The sequence below is a fragment of the Papio anubis genome, chromosome 9 (assembly GCF_008728515.1).
Source record: "Papio anubis isolate 15944 chromosome 9, Panubis1.0, whole genome shotgun sequence".
Taxonomy (NCBI): Eukaryota; Metazoa; Chordata; class Mammalia; order Primates; family Cercopithecidae; genus Papio; species Papio anubis.
Genome location: NC_044984.1, coordinates 3311614 through 3330034, shown reverse-complemented (window position 1 = coordinate 3330034; position 18421 = coordinate 3311614). Strand labels below are relative to the sequence as shown.

General features: G+C 57.0%; 1 protein-coding gene and 1 pseudogene across 4 annotated transcripts in view; both read right to left on the bottom strand.

Moving 5' to 3' along the window:
• Nucleotides 1-300: 300 nt before the first annotated feature.
• On the bottom strand, nucleotides 301-1934 carry LOC108581261 (annotated as a pseudogene). Its single transcript, XR_004176267.1, has one exon. The product of XR_004176267.1 is annotated as an uncharacterized LOC108581261 (transcript).
• Nucleotides 301-18421, bottom strand: part of TSPAN9 (tetraspanin 9) — a 206675-nt gene continuing 188554 nt past the window's right edge. For 2 of the 3 annotated variants that reach the window (XM_017946494.3, XM_009217726.4), the window contains exons 3-8: nucleotides 8208-8399; nucleotides 7754-7828; nucleotides 6340-6441; nucleotides 5513-5644; nucleotides 5030-5113; nucleotides 301-3834 (exon numbers count right to left, since the gene is read on the bottom strand). In XM_017946494.3, coding sequence (XP_017801983.1) covers nucleotides 3763-3834; nucleotides 5030-5113; nucleotides 5513-5644; nucleotides 6340-6441; nucleotides 7754-7828; nucleotides 8208-8399 — 657 coding nt within the window. In that variant the 3' untranslated portion in view covers nucleotides 301-3762. The remainder of the gene's footprint in view (nucleotides 3835-5029; nucleotides 5114-5512; nucleotides 5645-6339; nucleotides 6442-7753; nucleotides 7829-8207; nucleotides 8400-18421) is intronic. The other variant, XM_009217727.3, reaches the window with a different exon arrangement.

Below are 18421 nucleotides of genomic sequence, written 5' to 3'. Positions count from 1 at the left end.
TGTACGGAGACAGGACTACGGCCTCTCACACAGAGGGCTCGGGCACTGGGACTGACCCCGATCCAGCCTGTTTCAAGGGGTGATGTGAAGATTCCTCAGGCACCCAGAGAGGACTGAGACCCTCCCCGCGCCAGCAGATCTGTAACCTGGGCCCCAAAAGAGAGAGGAGGTCCCCGTGGGGGTGCGTCTTGCGTGAACAGCAGGAGGGGTATCTGATCCATCTGGGTCCCTCACACCAACCACAACATACGTCACAGTTTTGGCTGAGTGAACAACACACACCACTGAGAGACAGCCTGCTGTGCTTTTGACACTTTATTGGTTTTTATTTAAAAACATGCTAAAAACATGGTGTTCCATAAAGCCAGGACCAGGATGAAGGAACGCACAGATACGGCATCGCAAGCAGAAAGTGCATCTGAAACCAACAAGCGTGCTCGCCCTGCTCTCCCTCCCGTGCTGCCCGGGGGCAGGCAGGTGGGCAAGGAGTGGGCAGGAAGCCCCCCAGGCCTCACCTCCTGAGTGCCCAATCAGGGCAGGGAGGCCAGGCCCCACCCTGGACTACTGCCTCACTGCAGTGGGGAGGAGGAAAGTGGGGGGCACGGGAACACAAGGGCTGGCTGGACTCTGAGAAGCTGAGGGACAAAGAATGGACCCCAAACAGCTCGCACCCAGCTCCCATCCTATGCCACGTCCCTGCTAGTTAGCACCTCCACCGGTGGGTGGGCAGGGGCTGGAGAGGAGGGGACAGCCACTTCCATCCACCTGGACTGCTCTTTGGCCACCAAAGCCTGGAAAGATGGCCACCTAGTTCCAAGTCAAACCAGGACATCTGCAAGAGGGTCTGGGGCAGGGCCGCCCTTCCAGAGAGCCTGAGACGCAGGCCCATGCTGGAGGGAGAGGGGGTGACAAGGCGCAAGCTGGGGGAGGGGTGCAGGGGGAGACTTGCACCTTGACCCCTGCTACCACCACCCAAGGGCAGTTCGCAGCCTGTGCCCGCTCACCCCTGCTGCAAGATGGCGGCAGAGAAAGGCTGAGTCTGCAGCGGATGCCCCCTGAGTCCTCTACAAACCCTGAGGGACTTTCTGAGACAAGTGTGTAAATTGCTCACATCAGACCTGATTGAACTAACTCTGGCAGAGGGAGCCGTGAGTGAGGGAATTCTCTCCGGGGAATTCTGCCCCAGTGAGATCACAGTCAAGAGAAACTGAAGAGAGGCTGTGCCACCTTCACTGGCATCGCCGGGTGTGGCCCTCCGAGTGGAAGGCGCTTGGAGGAACACCCATTCCGTGCACAGAGACTTCCACCCAACGTAGACTCAGCCAAATAACGAAACAGCCAAGCGCAGAGCGAGTAAAGAAGGCGGCGTGGGGACCTGTAGATGAGGCTCTGCAAACAGACGGATGAGGTGGGGGCTGGTGGGGGCACTGTGGCAAAGGCTCTGGGGCCAGAGGCCACCCCTGAAGCACTCCAGCAACATAAAAGATTTTCAGGGAGGTTGCACGTCTCCCAACGCACTCGGCTTTTGCTGTTGATATTAACAAAAATTAAAAATTGCATTGATAGGCACAAACCAACCCACCCACCCCACCCACAGCGAGAAACGCACGAGGCCCCGGGTCCCACCGTGCAACTGGAGCACCTGTGTGCCGAGTGTCTCTCTGCCAGGGTGTGTCTGCTCCAGAATCTGCACTCTGGGGGTTCCTGGGGAGGTGGCTGAAGCTCCTTACCAGGAAGCCAGGCCAGGGGACAAGGGAAGGGCAGCTTTGCTCAAATGTGGGCCTCCCCGGGGTCCATCGGCACCACCGCCCCTGCCTCAGGGAAGCGGCCTTTACCTTGCCCAACTCACAAGACCACCCTCCTCTCAACTCCCACCCCCGCAAAACACGAGTCCTGATAATGCCAACAGTTCTATCCTCCTGGTCCCGATGTGTGTGTTACTTAAGGTGAACAGAGGAGTGACTGGTGCTGGGTGGCTGTGTCTCAGCTCTTGGAGCAGAACAGACAGGTGGAGGCTGGAGAAGAGACCTGGCCGCAGTGGGAAACCAGGGCGACAAGACAAACTGTAAAGGAAAGGCAGCCGCCCACCAAGGCCCCACCTGAGCAAGTGCAGTAGATGCTGGCTAGTGGGTAAGGTCCCCATGCTCGGTCCCATGGATCCGCCACCTTTTGGACTGCAAAACAGTACGCCAGCCCAGCTGCAGTTTGGAGGGGCGCCCTGCTGCAGCCGAACCCCACTCCCCGCCTCACTCCCCAGCCTGTTTCCCTCCCAGGCCCAGCTCTGCACATGCATGACTCCGGCTGCTTTCTTCCCGTGGCTCTAGTAACAAGAGCCAGTCTGACCTCGTTTGGGTTTTCTGTATTTCTTCTCCTTGGGATCACAGACGACAGGATCGCCACCCAACCCACTGCTGCTGTCCATGGCCCCAGGGAAGGCGGCGAAGATCTTGGGACCCAGGTGGACATGATTCCCTCCTTCCCAGCAGGGCAACCCACAGCTGAGCAAGGCTGGTGGGGACGACCGTGGGTCCCCGCCCCTGTGGATCCCCTGCCACTGTCCCAGCACAGCAAAAGCTAAGGACTGCTTCCCCTTCCAGAAGCAAGGGAGAAAGTGAGCAGCATCCGAACTACAGAGGTATTTGTCTGACAGTTTCTAGCAGGAATGTCTGAAATAACTGGGGTGTGCGGAACCTGCTGTGGGAGCACCCACACGGGGTGGAAGGGGAAGCCTCCTGTGCCAGCAGAGAGCGGGAGGAAGGAAGAAAGAAAATGCCAACAACTGCTCCTCAGCGAAGAGTCTAAGGACCCCTCTAGCTCTGCCACATTCCTGGCAAAGCGTTTCTCCAGCACCGTGGGCCCCCCTGCCCTGGCCTTTCCAGCTCCATTAGTCAGCAAACGCCACCTCCTGTGCAGGGGCGCCTCCAGCCTGCTTCATGCTCCACCCACCTCTCCCAGGCTCCCGTCCTCAGACACCAGCCTGGCAAGGTCCTGCATCCCGTCCACGGCCCCTCCTTCCCACACGTTCTGAGGGCGCAGGCACGCCCCATCCGAGAGCCTCCCGAGTGTCGCACGGTGGTCTGTCCTGATTGAGACTGGACAGATGTCCTCTCTTCCCACCCATCCCTCACCCTCAGGGAAAAAAATTCAAACCATTAAAGAAATCAACACAGTAAAAAGTTACAAATCAGAAATCTAACCCTAAACTTATCTGAGAGATAATATTCCTGAATAATCGTAGAGTAAAATAAAATAAAAAAAGTTACATTGTAAGGTATAAAAAGCCTGGGCGAGATGCTCCAGGGGCCTTGCCCAGAGGCTGGCAGACCCCCGCCCCGCCAAGTGCCCCATGGTGGCCATGGACGTAGCAGCCCCTGCTGGGGCGGTATCTCCACGGGGCGGGCACTCTGCTCCCCACCCCACGTGGGGACAAAGTGTCAGTGTGAGGAAGGGCAGGGGCAGAAGCCCATCAGTGCTGGGGGTTCCTCCTGAGTGCACCCCAGCCCACCCTGTCGTCTTTGGCAAATACGCATATGCAGATGCAGGAATCCAGGTGCCCCGAGCCCCAGGTCTCCGTGTGCCTCCTCCTCCCTGGCACTCCACCCACTGAGAAGTCCGAGGCTGAGGCAGGGTAGGTGGGGTAGGGCAGGCCGGGGTGGGTGGGTGCAGGGGTCACATCTGGAGAGTGCAGGCAGGCGACACAAAGCTCAATCTTCTTCCCTCCACGGGGCAGCAGGGCGGGGCGGGCACTCCCGGCCAGCCCGCTCATGCGTCGTACTTCTTACCAGTCCGGTGGATGTGCTGGAAAAGGGTCATGGAGAAGGCCATGCCCAGGATCTGAAAGAGACGGGGAGGGGCCTGAGGCAGCAGCTGCTGCAGCCTGGACCTGACCTCAGCCCCGAGAGGCTTGGGATGTCACAGGGCACCTGGAGCAAGCAGGGATGGCCACGGGTGTGCCAGGAAAATGCTTGTGGCATGAAGAAATGAAGAAAACCGCGAACAGAGGTCACACACAGGTGAACGCTGGCTCAGCCTCGTGGCGCTGTTAGACCAGAAGCCACCAAACCTCTGCAGGACGCGCACGCATGCCCACTCAGAGGGGTGCTGTGGGCACGGGATGCACGGAGGACCTGGCCCTAAGTGGGGGCTCACAGGAGCCAAGGTGGGGAGTGGGAGGTGGCAGGGATTGTTCAGGACTCAGGGCAGCCGGGCACAGTGGCACTTTAGGAGGCCAAGGTGGGAGGATGGCTTGAGATCAGCCTGGGCAACAGAGGGAGGCCCCATCTCTATTTTTTAAAAAAAGTTTTCAGTCATTCAGGTATGGTGGTGTATACGCCTGTAGTCCCAGCTGCTTGAGAGGCTGAAGTGGGACGACTGCTTGAGCCCAGGAGTTTGTGGCTGCAGCGAGCTATAAGGGCGCCACTGCACTCCAACCTGAGCAACAAAGTGAGACCCTGTCACTTAAAAAAAGAAAAAAACAGGACTCCTGCCAAGCCTCTCCTGTCTGCTTGTAGAATACATGGTGCAATGTTGTGGCAGCAACAGGGCTGTCTCACCAATGATGTGTGCTCAGGACGACGTCACTACTTGTTTGTGTCCCTCCCCTCCTGGATCTCAAAGGAGCTGGGGACCCAGACAAGTGCAGGAGGCAGAAGGAAGCCCGCTGTGGTCTCACAGTCACCACAGATAGTGTGCCGTATGCACAGGCTGTAAAGACGGTGACCAGGGGATACCGTGTATGCCTTGCATGGCTCTCTGGGCTCAAGGTTCGGGCAGAACTGGGGGAACCCACGGGGGGTGACTCCAGCTTCAATATCCCAGCCTAGGCCTGGCCACAGGCAGCCCTGAGCACCACTGTCAGTGCTGAGGTGCTCTCAGGTCAGAGCTCACAGAAAACGGCGGCAGGCACAGCTGCCAAGCTTGAAAAGCTGTGATGAACTCCAGACCCTCCGCCATGAACCAACACTGCCTTCACTTCTCTGTGCTTCCTTCCCTCTGCGCTGAGGCCAGCTGCTGGGGACGCCCCTCTTACCTGCATGATGAGGATGCACATCCCCACCGTGCCCAGCACATGCTTATTGTCATCGAACCACATCTTCACCTTCTCATAGCAGCCCTGGGGAGCGAGGCCCACGACATTAGGGTCCCAGCCCAACCATGCGCTCCGGCCCCCACCTCAAACTCTCTCCTTCCACCTCGTCCTTGCTCTTACCTCCCAGCCCTCCCTGGCCTCAGCCCTGTCCCCCTCCCTTGGTGCAGCCTCCGCCCCACCTGCAAGGCCAGCTGCACAGCCTCAGACCCCATTCCACCCCTCACCCTCTGACTCTCCCAACTGTGGGTCCAGCCCCACCCCCCATTTTCCATCTGCCTTTCGGCTTTATTTTGTGAGCCCCTACCCCACCCCACATTCAGCCAACCTCTCAGTGTCCTGGGCCCAGCCCTCGTTATAGGTCTCCTCACGCCAGGACATCCACACATGGGCTCTTGGACCCAAGCGGCCCATCCCCAGCCTCACCGTTCTCCACAAAGGTGTGGTGGCGTTGCGCCCGCAGCCCTGGGAGTTCTCCATGCAGCAGCGGTCGGGAACCGTGTTCTCCCCCAGCACTGGGTACCAGTCTGTGTAGTCAGTGACGCCACAGCATCGCATCTGGCCGGCAGGAATGGAAGGGGCGGTCAGACATGCCATGGCCTGCCCCTTCCTCCCCAGGGCCTTCCCTTGCCCAGGCCAACTCCAGCCCCCCAAAAAGTGGCCACCCTGGAGTTAAGGGAGGACACAAAGGGCTTGCTTCTCATCCCTTCTTTGGGCTTCAGCCGGGCCCACTGGGGAAGCGAGTGAGTGCTCCCTCCTGGAGACCAGAGTGGGAGAGGGCAATGCGGCCCACCGTCGGGCTAGGCACCTCCCCACCAGCACCTCTGCTCTTTCTGTAAACCGTCCCAAGCTGACTGCCACTCAAGCCCCTGCCGGCCCCTCGCCAGGGCTTAACATGGGTGCGTCTGGGAGTATGGACTTGTTTTCCTCTTACAGCCAGGGCCTCCCCACCTAAGCCAAGCCCCATCATGGAGGCAAATCATTGCTAAAATAAATTCAGTCATTCATCCCAAAGCTCAGCCACAGCTCTCTTAGGCCTGCCCCCACCTGTGTCCTCATCTCTCTCTAGCTGCACCCTGCTGTACCACGTCTGACTCGGCAGTTCAGGCAAATGCCCCGGTGGGTACCACCCCACTCCCGGTTAAAGTCCAGAAAGCACAGGTGCCGGGTCAGGTCACCTGGGAAGGCAGCTAGAAGTGCCGGCTGCCACCCGTCCTCCCTGCCTGGCCCCGCCAGTGTGGCCCAGCCCACACCTCAGCCTGGATGATGTTCCAGGCATTCTTCAGCCCCACGTTGTTCTCCGTGTGGTACAGCAGCAGTCCTTCCTTCAGGTCCTTCTTGGCGTTCTCGTTCACCTGCCAGGTGCAGGGACACAGCGAGACGGTTAGGATCAGGATGCAGCTTGTCTCTCCAGCCCACCTCAGGCCACCCAGGATGGTGGGTGACAGATGAGGGGTGAGGAAGGCAGGGGAGGCAGCTGGTCTGGAAGGCCCTGCCCACTGGGGTGGGGGGCTCTGCTGGCCCAACAGAGGTGCGGGGGTAGGCACACACTCCCAGCTTCAGAATACAGCAGGCCTTGGTGCACCCACCGCCTCCCGGCAGAGCTAAACTCAGGGTCAGGGCCAGGGCTGTAACACACAGAGGCAAAAAACACACCACGTGCCTCCGCTCTCCCATCCCAGGACCAGCCACACACACAGGCCACTCTGCCACCCTCGCCCCCCACTACACAGCTTCCCCACAGACTGCCCCCCTCAAAACACACCCTAGGAACTAAGGGAGGAAGACAGGTCATGTGACCTTGCGCCTCCCTCACTGCTGTTCTACCTGATATTGAATAGCCGTATCTACTCATGGTGCTGCTGTAAGAACTAAGGGAAACAATTCTCATAAAAGGGCCAAGAATAGGGCTGGCACAGAGAAATCTCTCGCCGTTGTTCTTTCTTCCCTTTCACAAGTGCAAAACTAAAAAATTATTCTTTCTCATCCTAACGATGTCTCTAACTTTCGGTGTGTCTCAGGCAGCTACTTCAAGAACTGCTCCTTACACAGTTCTGGAGCGCATGGTACCAAAGGACCTGCCACGCCCCAAGAGACTGAAATCCTGGCCAGTGTCGCTCGTGACTGCAAACTGCCCAGCCTGGCAAGGTTATAGGGGGCCACCCACCATCCTCCTGAACCCAGGAGCAGCGCCCGTCCTCAAGGGCTCTAGTGCAGGAAACAGCCTCCCTGTGCTGTCAGTCCTGCTCAGCCAGCTTCGTCCAGAGAGTTCCTCCTTGTTTCTCATGGGTTGCTCTCAAATCACCCAGCCCAACCACCTGAGCAGGTGTGAATCCCTTCTCCAAGTAGCTTAATTCCTTCCAGTGACAGGGAGCTCGCGAGCGCCAGAGGCAGCCCGCTGCCATCTCTGGTCATGCAGAGGATTCCACTTCCTGAGACTATACAACTCCCCCATCCTCCAAATTTGCCCGCCCTATGCTCCCCCCATCAAAACCTTCCAACTGGCCTTTCCTCGGTAGCTTTCCCAACCCATGGTTCCGTCTTCCTTTCTGCACAGGTGCTGCTTGCCAGCACTCTTCCTCTGGCCAGGGAAGGGCCCCTGGCCTGCCTGGCCCAACTCAAAGGGTAGTGAAATTCCATATGCCCCTCCCATCTGGCAAGGCTTACCTTGTCCATGTAGACAAAGAAGAGGATGAGTAAGATCAGCTCTGCTAGGAGGATGACCAACAGGACGATGAAAAACTGGAAAGGAAAGGGCCAGGCATGTGTAGGTGGCAATGGGCAAGGTTGAGGACAAGGAGGGCGTGGAAGGCAGGGACAGGTGGCGCCTAGGTGGGGCTTCCCAGGTCTGGGAGAGGCCAGCTCCTCCTGAGGAAACCCAGATAGCTAGGACAGGGGCATAAAGGAGCTGACTCATCAGGGAGTGGGAGGAACAACTAGGGGTATGCATAACCAATCATGAGGAGGAGGGGTGTGATCAAGCCTAGAACATTCTAGAAGCAGTTTCCCTGGGCTCAGGTTGGACACCCAGGTGGCTAGTGTTCCAGGTCTTGCCTGTCCCAGGGGTGCAAGTGCAAGGAGATCAGGAGTTGGAGGGGCTGGAGATTCGGACATAACTTACGCTGAGCAGGAGGCACTTGTTCTCCTTGATGGCCCCCAGGCAGCCGAGGAAGCCCGTCACCATAACAATGGTGCCTATGGCGATGACCAGGTTGGCTGCAGACAACGAAGGGAAGCTGGGGGAGAAGGTGGCAAAGTTGCCTTGGGACACGGAGAGCCAGATGCCCACTCCAAGCAGCCCACAGCCACAGAGCTGGAGAGGAAGGAAAGCCCATTAGCCTGGCGCTGCTCTCACACTCGTCCACAGACCTAGGAACCCTGCAGGCCCCCACCCCATGCTCTGAGACACAGATAAAGTAAGAACCGACAAGGTGGGAACGGGACTACCGTCGGGCATGGCCGCAGACCCAAAGCATGTCAGCTGAGTGATCCAGACGGTCCCCTAGCCTCTCTGTGCCTCAGTCTCCCCATATGACAACGGAGACTGTGCCAGCTTCACGAGCCTCCCAGGTCACTCTGAGGATGGATTAAACCACACAGAGGCAGAAGTGCAGGACAAATATGTGGAAGGTACTGGGCACATGTGAGCGGTCAGGTTACTCTGCGTGATAGAGAAGAGGCCCAGTGTCCAAGACGGAGGCCTGGTGAGAGGGGAGAACTGCGGCCAGGGAAAGCAAGAAAGACTTCATCTCCGGAGGTGGGAAGGGACCCTCGGAGTCGGGTTTCTTGGAGCCAGAACTTCCCGCGACTGGGTCCTGTTGCTCTGACCTGAAGGGCCATTTGTCCCCTGGAGTCTGAAGGACAATTTCCCACAGATGGAGAAAGGAGGCAGTCACCAGCTGGCTGCGGGCCTGGCCAGTGTGTGGGACATGGGAGTCCATGGCTGCCTTCAACATCCACATAATAAGCCAGCCTCTGGCATGATTGGCCCCAAAACCGAAAAGTAACTCTCCCCAACAGCACCCCCGGGGCTGCCGGCGCCACCAGCTCCACCTGGGGAAGCTCCCATTTCACTGGCCGCAAATCTCCACATCTGCCTGATTTTATGCTCGATCTAGCTGGCACTCCCCCACTCCCTCCGCCAGCTCAGGGGAAGTTTGCTGAGTCTAAGGAACCAATCAATCAGTCAAATAGTATTTATTGAGTGCCTACAGCATGCAGTGTGCCATGCCAGAAAAGCTACAACCACTTTAGAGACCGGTTTTCCCGGGGTCTCTGTTCCGGCTGGATGGGGGCTATAAAAGTACAACATTTACACTCCCAGGTGGGGCGGACGGGCGCCCAGTCAACGCCACGGGCGCTCAGAGGCGGCGATCACTGTCGCAGTCACGGAAGCCAGTTGAAGAAGGCAGTCCCTAAAGGGTGGGTGGACTTGGGGCAGATGAAGGACGAGAACATTCCATGCCGGGTGAACCTGCAGGGCTAAGGGCTTGGGAGTCACAGACCCGAACGGGACTCCTGGCTCTAGCTTATCCTGGTGGTGTGAGCTTGCAAACCTCTCGTATGCAGAGTGAGAATATCATCCCCTTCCTTTTGGACTGTTGTAAGAATTAGCATGGAATAAGCTACGTGAAGTGGGTGGCCAGCTCCGGGCACTGCTTGCTGGAAAGGCACTTCCCTGGCAGTTGTTCCGTGCCAGGGCCTGTGCTGACTATGCTGAATCCAGGAATCAGCCCAGCCCCTGCTCTCAAGCTGCTCTGGCTCCTGGGAGGAAACAGAGGCTCGGGGCTGAGACAAGGCAACCCGCAATTAGGCAGGGTGGTGATGCCCACGGGACGGCGAGGGGAGGGGACAGATGCTTCCCTGAGGAAGGGCATCTCCTTCGCTTATTCCTCCACAAACCCAACACCTGCGTGTTCAGCGCCAGGCCCTGTTCTCCGAGCTGGGGAGACAGTGGTACACCTCACTGGCAAAGACCCTGCCTTCAGGAAGAGTAGATTCTTACAGGAGACACTGACCTTAGGTAAGCAACAAATGACACAACTTCAGCTGCTGACATGTGCCACGGAGAAAAATAAGGCTATGTAAAGAGCCAGAAAATAACTGGGGAGGGTGTGGGCAAGGAAGGTGTCTTGGAAGAGGTGGGGTTTAAGCAAAAACACAAATAAACAGGGGGAGGGAACAACATAACTATCTGGGGGAAGAACATTCCAGAGGGAACAGCAGGTGCAAAAGCCCCGGAGTGGGAAGGAGCCTGGCCAGCCAAGGAGGAGCACGCTGGCCGTGTGCTACAACACTGAGTGAGGTGACACGTGGTAGGAGACAAGGCAGGCGGGGTGGCCGGGGGCCAGGCCAGCTGGGACCTCGCAGGTAAAGGAAACGTGCAGGTGTCCTCAGTGTGACGGGAAGGCCCCGGAGCTGGAGACTGACAAGACCTCACTGAGGTTTTCCGCAGATCACTCTGGCTGCTGTTTGGAGAAGCGACCGCGGGACGGCCCAAGGGAGGCCAGGAGAGCAACTGGGAGGCTACTGGGAGGCGGGAGCTGGGGACGACTCATACCAGGAGGCTACGGAGGAGCGGTGAGAAATGGGCCAATGTGAGATGTTTTGAAGGTGGCATTGACAGGCCTTGCTGGGCTTTGAAGACTGAGCAGGATTTTGATAAATGGGGAACCAGAAAGGTGGTCCACACAGTGCCTGAAGAAAAAGGTGGGAACAGACACCTCCACGTATTACTAACCCAGAGACAGTGCAAGGAGCTGGACGGGGGTCCGAATGAGGTACGTCCCGCAGCTGCCTGGGTCCTTCACACTGTGGAGAGTGGGCCTGCACCCCCTGTCCCCGGGGGCAGCCCCCCATAGAACCAGGTCAGGGCTCCCAAGGAATGGGCACACTCAGACCCACAGCCATCAGAAAGCTGACCCAACTGGGCCATCAGAAAGCTTCGCCGGGGAACGGGGGCTATCCCCACTGCGGCCACTAGGTGGCGCTCCAGGCTGGTCCAGAAACTCTGGGTTCGCCAGTGATGGTTGAAACTTTCATCCGAATAGTCACTGACTTTTCTTCAATCCGGTCAGTTTCTATGCTGCCGTCTCAATTTTTCTTTCATTAATCACACCATGGAGAATTTATGATCTTCATGCTGAAGATTTATGGCTCTAAAAGCCAGACCCTGGAATGAGTAAGCGGAAACTCTGCTGCGGCAGGTACTGGCTGCAGGGGGAGCCGCAAGGTGCCCCCACCCACTGCAGCTGGAGACACACAGGACCCCAGAGCTCAGAGCCTGGATCCTCCTCGGGCCTGGAAAAGTTCTCAAAGTACAGCTTCCTCCTGATGCGGTTTCCCACTGTGGGTGTACCAGCAGGGAGGGGGGCCCCTTCCGAGCCCCTCTCTCCACTTCCCTCCTGGGGGAAGTGCTGGGACGCTCGGGAGCCTCCACCTAGGAAAATCTCTAAGGTCAGAAACTCCAGGACCTGGTCACCTCTCTTCAAACTGCTTCTCTGACTTCACACTCCACATCCTGTGATTTGGCCTTGCCAGACCCAGCCAGGAGCCTTCTACCTCTCACGGAACATAGCTGGTGCCCTGTCCCCACATCTGCTTCCTTTCCCATTTCCTGTCCAAAGTCCTCCAGGCCCCCAGGAAAGATCTGTGGCCTATCCTACGGGGGCACAGTCTGGACCCGAAGCCTCCCTCTCCAAGCCCTCAAACCTGTTCCCGCCTCCGTCACAGCACCCGCCTGGCACAACTCCACACATGGTGCACGTCTGCCCAGTGAGGAGGCCAGCACAGTACAGCGGGTGCCACACACATCCCCACTGCCACACTCCCATCTTCAAGGGGTTCCAGCCGAATCGAGCCTTCTGCTCTCATCTTCCGATGGCCCAACACTATCAGAGCCTCCCGGCAAGAAGAAAACACAAAGGTCACACCTTGATTTTCCAGGAAGCTAAGGCGGGGACATGGAAGTCCCCAGTCACAATGCCAGACTGGGACAAAACCCTGGCTTCTGGCATTCGGTGCAGAAGGCTTTACTACCACCTGCTCCCAGGGGACCTCGACTGAGAGGGCACAGCACCAAGACCAGGCCTTCGCCATGGGTCCCATGTCCAGATCACGGCCCCCACTGCCCTCCCTGCCCCTGGCCTCTGGTTTCCAGCCCAGTCTGCATAGAGCTGCCTGATTCCTTTTCCTAAAATGCCTCTCTCATCATGCTGCTCCCCGGTGTGACCTTAAGATTCTTTAGCTCTCGGAGGCCCAGTTTCCTTTAAAACATGGGATTTGGACGAATTCATTTCTCAGGTCCCTCTGGTGCAGTCTTGGCCCAGCCTGAGACGTGGTGCTGTCAGCCCTCAGCCCAGTGGTTCCCAGTCAGGAGCAATTCTGCTCCCCAGGGAACATGTGGCATGTCTGGGGACATTTTTGGTTGCCACAACTCGGGGGGGCTGCTCCTGGCCTCTGGTGAGTAGAGGCCAGGGATGCTGCTGAACATCCTGCGCGCACAGGACAGCCCACACAGTCAAGAACTGTCTGGCCCCAGTTGTCAATAGAGTTTGAGAAACCCTGCCCCACACCCTATCCCCCCGCCAGGCACCCACCCTTGGGCGGTCAACGCCTTGAGAACAGCCATTGGAGAAAGAACCTGATGTGTTCCCTCCAGCGGTGGGGAAGGGAGAGCCAATGACAGCGACATGCCCAAAGTGCTGGGGAGATTCCAGCTGGTGAGCCGGAGCTGGGGAGAGCCAGGGCTGAGATGGGGAAGGGAGCAAGGGCAGGAGGGAGGAGGTGACAGCAGAGACAGTTGGCCATGAAGTCTTGGCGAGCCAGGCCTGCCCCGCACAGGCAGGAGGGCGGGAACACAGGAAGCTGACCTCTGAAGCCAGCGCAGTGGGCAGGGAGAGGGTGCGGCAGGAGCGGGAGAGGGAGGTGCGGGGCAGGGGAGCCGCCCCTGTGGAGGGAGCCCAGCACACAGCACAGGAAGGAGGCAAGGCCCATCTGTGGTGACACAGCCAAAGCTCAGGGCCACAGAGCTTAGCTGGTGGCATTCGGGAAAATTCCCTTCCAAAACCAGAGGGTTGTCTCAGCTGAGATGACTGAGCTATAATCTAGCCCACAATGGGACAATCTGGGGTGAGGCAGGGTGACTCAGGGGATCAGGCCCCAGGCAATGCTAGCACCAACTTGCAGGAGGTCACCAGCCACTGCTGGTGTGGTCCAGGCCTGATTGATGCCCTCCCCAGAGCAGGAGCAGACCCAGGGACTAGCCAGAGTACCAAGCCTCCCCTGCCCCTTCCCCAACCGAAGGCATTTCAAAATAACTTCAAATCAGGGCTACGAACAAATCCACATCCAAATTTGGGAAGATGAATCCCATCCTTACATTTGCCAATGGCCTCCCTGAGGGCCAGGATTTGGGTCTGTCATGTTTGTGGTTAAATCCACAGAGCCTAGAGCAGGGCCTCACTCCTGGCAATGCCTTTAAGTCCCACAGGGCGATCCGGTCTGGGCCCTGCCCTGACTCTGGAGGAGGGAGAGGGTGCAGGCCCCCGGCACAGAGAAAAGCCCCAAGTCATCAAGCTGTATCAGAATCTTCTCTGTCACCAGGGGCCCATCCAAACACACACAGCAGGTAAACTTAGGCCCAGTCAGGCTATGGCTAGACAGTGAGCCCACACTCCAGCCTCACCTCATTTGTTAAGTCTTGTAATTAGCTAATATCCCCACAGTGTCTTCCTTGTCTTCAGTTTGAACCATGTTGACTGTGGTTTCAACACAGGCTTCTGCCACGTGTCATTATGTATATTTCAAGCAGGCATCCTATTTCTCTGGGGGTGAGGGACACAATTCCCCCTTCAAGCTTTCCCCTTCCTCAGCTTCTCCACCTGCTTCCATGCTGCTTAGAACCCAGGGGCAGCCACTGCCCATATCTCATGGTCTCATGGGTGCCATCGGTCCCCCACTGGTGGGAGCAGCCCCTCCCCAAGCCTGACTCCTCTGCCAGCACCAGGCCCACAGCAGCACATCTGGGACCTCGCAGGCCTCTGTGTAGACTTGCTGCCCACCCTCACTAAAACATGCACAGCTGGGCCCAGTGGTTCACGCCTGTAATCCTAGCACTTTGGAAAAAACAACAAACAAACAAAAACAAAAACAAAAAAACACATGCACTTCCAGGACCCAGGTTCATGTCTTATCCATTTTTCTTCCATTGTGGGGCCCAGAGCATGCCTGGATTACTAGATAAATATTTGCTGGAGGAATGAATGAATGAATGAATGAAAGAATGAATGAATGAATGAATGATGGGGATGGACGGAGGGGCCTGAGCAGGCCATAGCCGGGGAACAGGACCAGACTCAGACATGCAAACCCTCCTGAAAAAGCAGCCTCCTGTGCACCCCGTCTTCCCCACTCCTGGAACCCCCAGTGCCCTCGTGTTGCTCCCATCTCTGCTGCCCTGTTTTAATCCCCACTGCCTCACGTGTCTGCAGAGCCCCACAAGGCACCTGGAATCCTCACGTCGGATGTCACTGGTGGCCCCCAACCTGGCCCCTGGCCCCCCCGACACCCTCATCCATTTTTTGCTTGCAGGAGATTTTCAAATGCTAGGACTCAGTGCTCCCTAATGTTTCTATGAGCCAAGGCCAGGCCCAACATTTAATGGCATTTCATAAATTAGTGGATGTGGAGAATTTTTAAAAAAGGAAAAAACCAAAACAGCTTTAATTTCACAGCCTGACATGCCAGCTAGTAATGAACCTGCCTGGCTCTGGAAGAAGCCAACCTGCCAAGAACTTCATCGTGGGGAGCAGAGACAATACATCAGTGCCAGGAGCGCGGCCGCTGCTTTGTATTTCAGACACCCCTGGCCTCCAAGGGCCCCCGCAGCTCATTCATTCTCATAGCCATAAAGGGAGAGGCAGGAGGGGCAGGGGAGGAGACACAGCAGACGATGCCTCCAGTTCTGCATGGAGAGAAATGAAGGGACAAAGTCAGACACGTCTTTGCCAAAGTCGCCCAGCAGGCAGGAGGACCACCGCTCAGTGGAACCATGGAGCAGGATGCAGTCACACAGGGTCTCCCAGGGTCCGAATGCTCACCATCCCACAATGCACTCCATTCTTTTTTTTTTTTTTTTGCATAACTCTAATCAGTCAAGAATTCTTTCTTATTAATGCAAGAATATACTTCCCTGTGGCTAACATGCATCAATCCTAGTTTTGCCCAAGAGGCCCACTAAGAACAGGCCTGTCTCAAACTGAAAGTTAGGCTCCAGCTACGGTAGGACCAGCTCTTCCCCTCCTACGTTCTGAGCTCTATACTTCTAGTAATTCAGCCTAAGGCCCCATTGGCTTGAGCGGCAGCCATAGCACAGTTCAGTCTCACACTGAGCTTGTGCATACATCAAGTCAGATGGCATGATTCCTTGGTCATTACTGTTGGTCCCCACACTTTCTCTCAAAGCCTCCAGTTCACCTTCACACCTTCACTTTGCAGCCCCTAATCTCACCACCTTACACAGGTGTCATGGAGATCACACCCATATTTTTGTGCCTAATTTTCCTCCAAATAAACATTACGTAAAGCATTTGCATATCTACAACCCAGTTACATTTTGATTATACAAGAATGGGGTTATTCTCCATGTGAGATAGTTCTAAGAGAGAATGTCTACCCATGGCCAAACTTAAGGGGCATCGTGTTTGGGAGCTGCAAGCCTCTGCGGTTATAAAGCTCATGAATAACGTTTCAAGAGGGCCAATCGTCTCCAGCCAACTTTGTAACCCTTCCCCAATTGACCAAAACCCCTAGCATTTGAGAGTGAGTCCTGTTACAACACCTACACCTCTTGTAATCTAAAACCCCAAAGTGTATGTTGGGATGGAGGAGTCCATGATGAAGGAGATTCTACCTGAGACTTTGGGGACAGCTCCCTGCCACCCTCCAGGGGGGTCAGGGCCCAGGGTGGGGGGATAAATGACCAGTCACCAGCAGTCCTGGCCCCCAGTTGCACAAAGGGCTTGGTGTCCTCTGGCCCCTGGCTGGGGGCAGAGTTGGCCCTGTTGAAGTGCTACCCATCTGTTTGGGTTTCCTGGCCTAGCCTTAGTATGGTAGGGGATGGGGGGGTCACCTGCCCTGCTTGGCCTAGCCTTAGTATTGGGGGGGGGCACCTGCCCTGCCTGGGGGCTCGCTCCAACCAAGGCATCTGTGAGACTCTAGGTTGGTATAGCCCTGGGGGCAGGGAGAACCTGAGTCTGTTCCGGGCTTCAAAGACGAAGGCATGGGTGAGAGATGGCCGAGTCCCCAACACGGCGATGCCTAGATAGCAAGGACCGAGACAGGGAAGGATGGGGGCATCTACCATGTGCCGTCCCAACACACCCCGTTATAAGCCATGCCTCTTTCTGGGAGAAAGGCTACAGGGCAATGCAGGTCACCTCCTGCACTTCCACCTGTACCCCATCCCCAGGTCCACTTTCTCAGGCACCAGCATCTTCCACCTTCTCATATTGGCCCACGGGCATTCTTCCTCCACGGCGAACTGGAAGAGGAGGTGGAGACACGTCCATAACCCCCAAGGGGCCCGGTGTAGGGCCAAAGCTGTCAGAAGGAACAAAGCCTGAGGAACGGCCCTCAGAAGGACCACAAAATGACGTGGCCAGGATGCCAAAGAGCAGCAGATAATACAGAGCACCTGCCAGCCTTGTGAAGGAGGAATGATCATTCACCAGTCCATAAACATTGATTCCCGCTGCCGCTGCAGCCCTACCAGGACAGGCTGCGCACGCGGGGCAGAACCACATCTTCTTCCCAATCAAGCCCGTCCCGGGCCTGGGCAGTGGGGTCAGGGGCTCTTCCCAGACCGAGGATGCACAGTGCAATCACAAGAGGGGGTGCAGGTGGGTGCGGGGAAGAAGGACCACACAGGGAAGGCTTGTTACTCAGCAATCCCAAGCTCCTACCAGCCCATGCAGCTCCTGCTCACTTTGAGAATGGGAGGATGTGGCCCCTAGACTGCAAGCCTCTGCTGCAGACCCTGGGCAGATCAAGCGAGCAAGAGGGCACAGCTGTTTCCCATCCCTATGCAGGAACACACGGAGGGCAGGCCGCGGGGACGCACGGAGGGCAGGCTGCGGGGACGCACAGAGGGCAGGCCGCGGGAACGCACGGAGGGCAGGCCACGGGAACGCACAGAGGGCAGGCTGCAGCACCTACGGAACAGGAATGGGGAAGAAGCTCCCAAGAAGGAGGCTGAAAAACCAGTCATGGCCTCCACTGGACGTTTCGGTTCTCTGAGCTGGTGGGAGGACTGCCCTTTGCTGGGAGAGTAGGGGTGAGGAGGACCCTGGGACATGCCTTTTCCCCAAACTCTGGAACTTGTCAGCACTGGACAGAAGGCAGCGTGGAGCCTCAGGCCACCAGCACCCAGTAACACTGCATGATGTGCAGGGTGGGCACTCTACGCTGGGCAGGAGTGGGGGACGCTCAGGTGCCTCTCGTTACCTGCATGCCCAGAGCCACGGCTGCCCAGGGAGGAAGCACGAGGAGGCAGCCTGGGGCCCCAGCACATGGCACTGTCTCAATTCCCAAGGTCACTGTAAAGTGGAAGGGAAGGCACCAAGAACTCAGAATAACTTGTCAGAGGGGTCTGAGAAAGGATTTTCCAATCACCAATATAGTTTTTCCTTCCTGAATTTGTTTTATTTTGTCCATCTGGGGAGAAAGGCATTTCTGACAGCATCAAAGCACACAGTAATTGTGAAGCCGGGCTGCTGTGGGAGGCAGGATGGGCTTCAGAAACCAACCTTCAAGGACGGCAGTATAACTGGCGGCTACCTGGGCTTCCCATAGAAGGCAGAACCATCGGCAGCGCAGACCTCAGGACCTGGAGCCCAGGGGAGCAGGAGGTGCAGTGCAGCTCTGGCAAGCCACTTAACCTTTCTGAGATGTTTCTCTGATAAACCAGAGAGAGAGAAGAGCACCTCCCCAGCACTCAGGGACACTGTGGGGATGAACAGGGCTCTGCCTGCCGAGCACTTTGTGTTCCTCAGAATATAAACGCTGTACAAGGTGTTATTACTCCAACTCCTTGGAAAATGCAGGGAGAACAGGACAAGGATGCCTTGAGTTCCCATTACATCTTTCTGGCAAAGAGCTCCAAATATCCAGGAGACTGTAACTCATTCTTCAGGATGGCAAAGGGGGGTGGGGATCATTCTCCCTGTTTTGGGAAAGGAGGTGCCCCCAGAGGTGAAGAAAAGTCACACAGTGAAGACTTTAAGACTGGTGCTTCTCATTCAGCACAGCTGCCTCAGCTCCACCCATGGCAGGTCG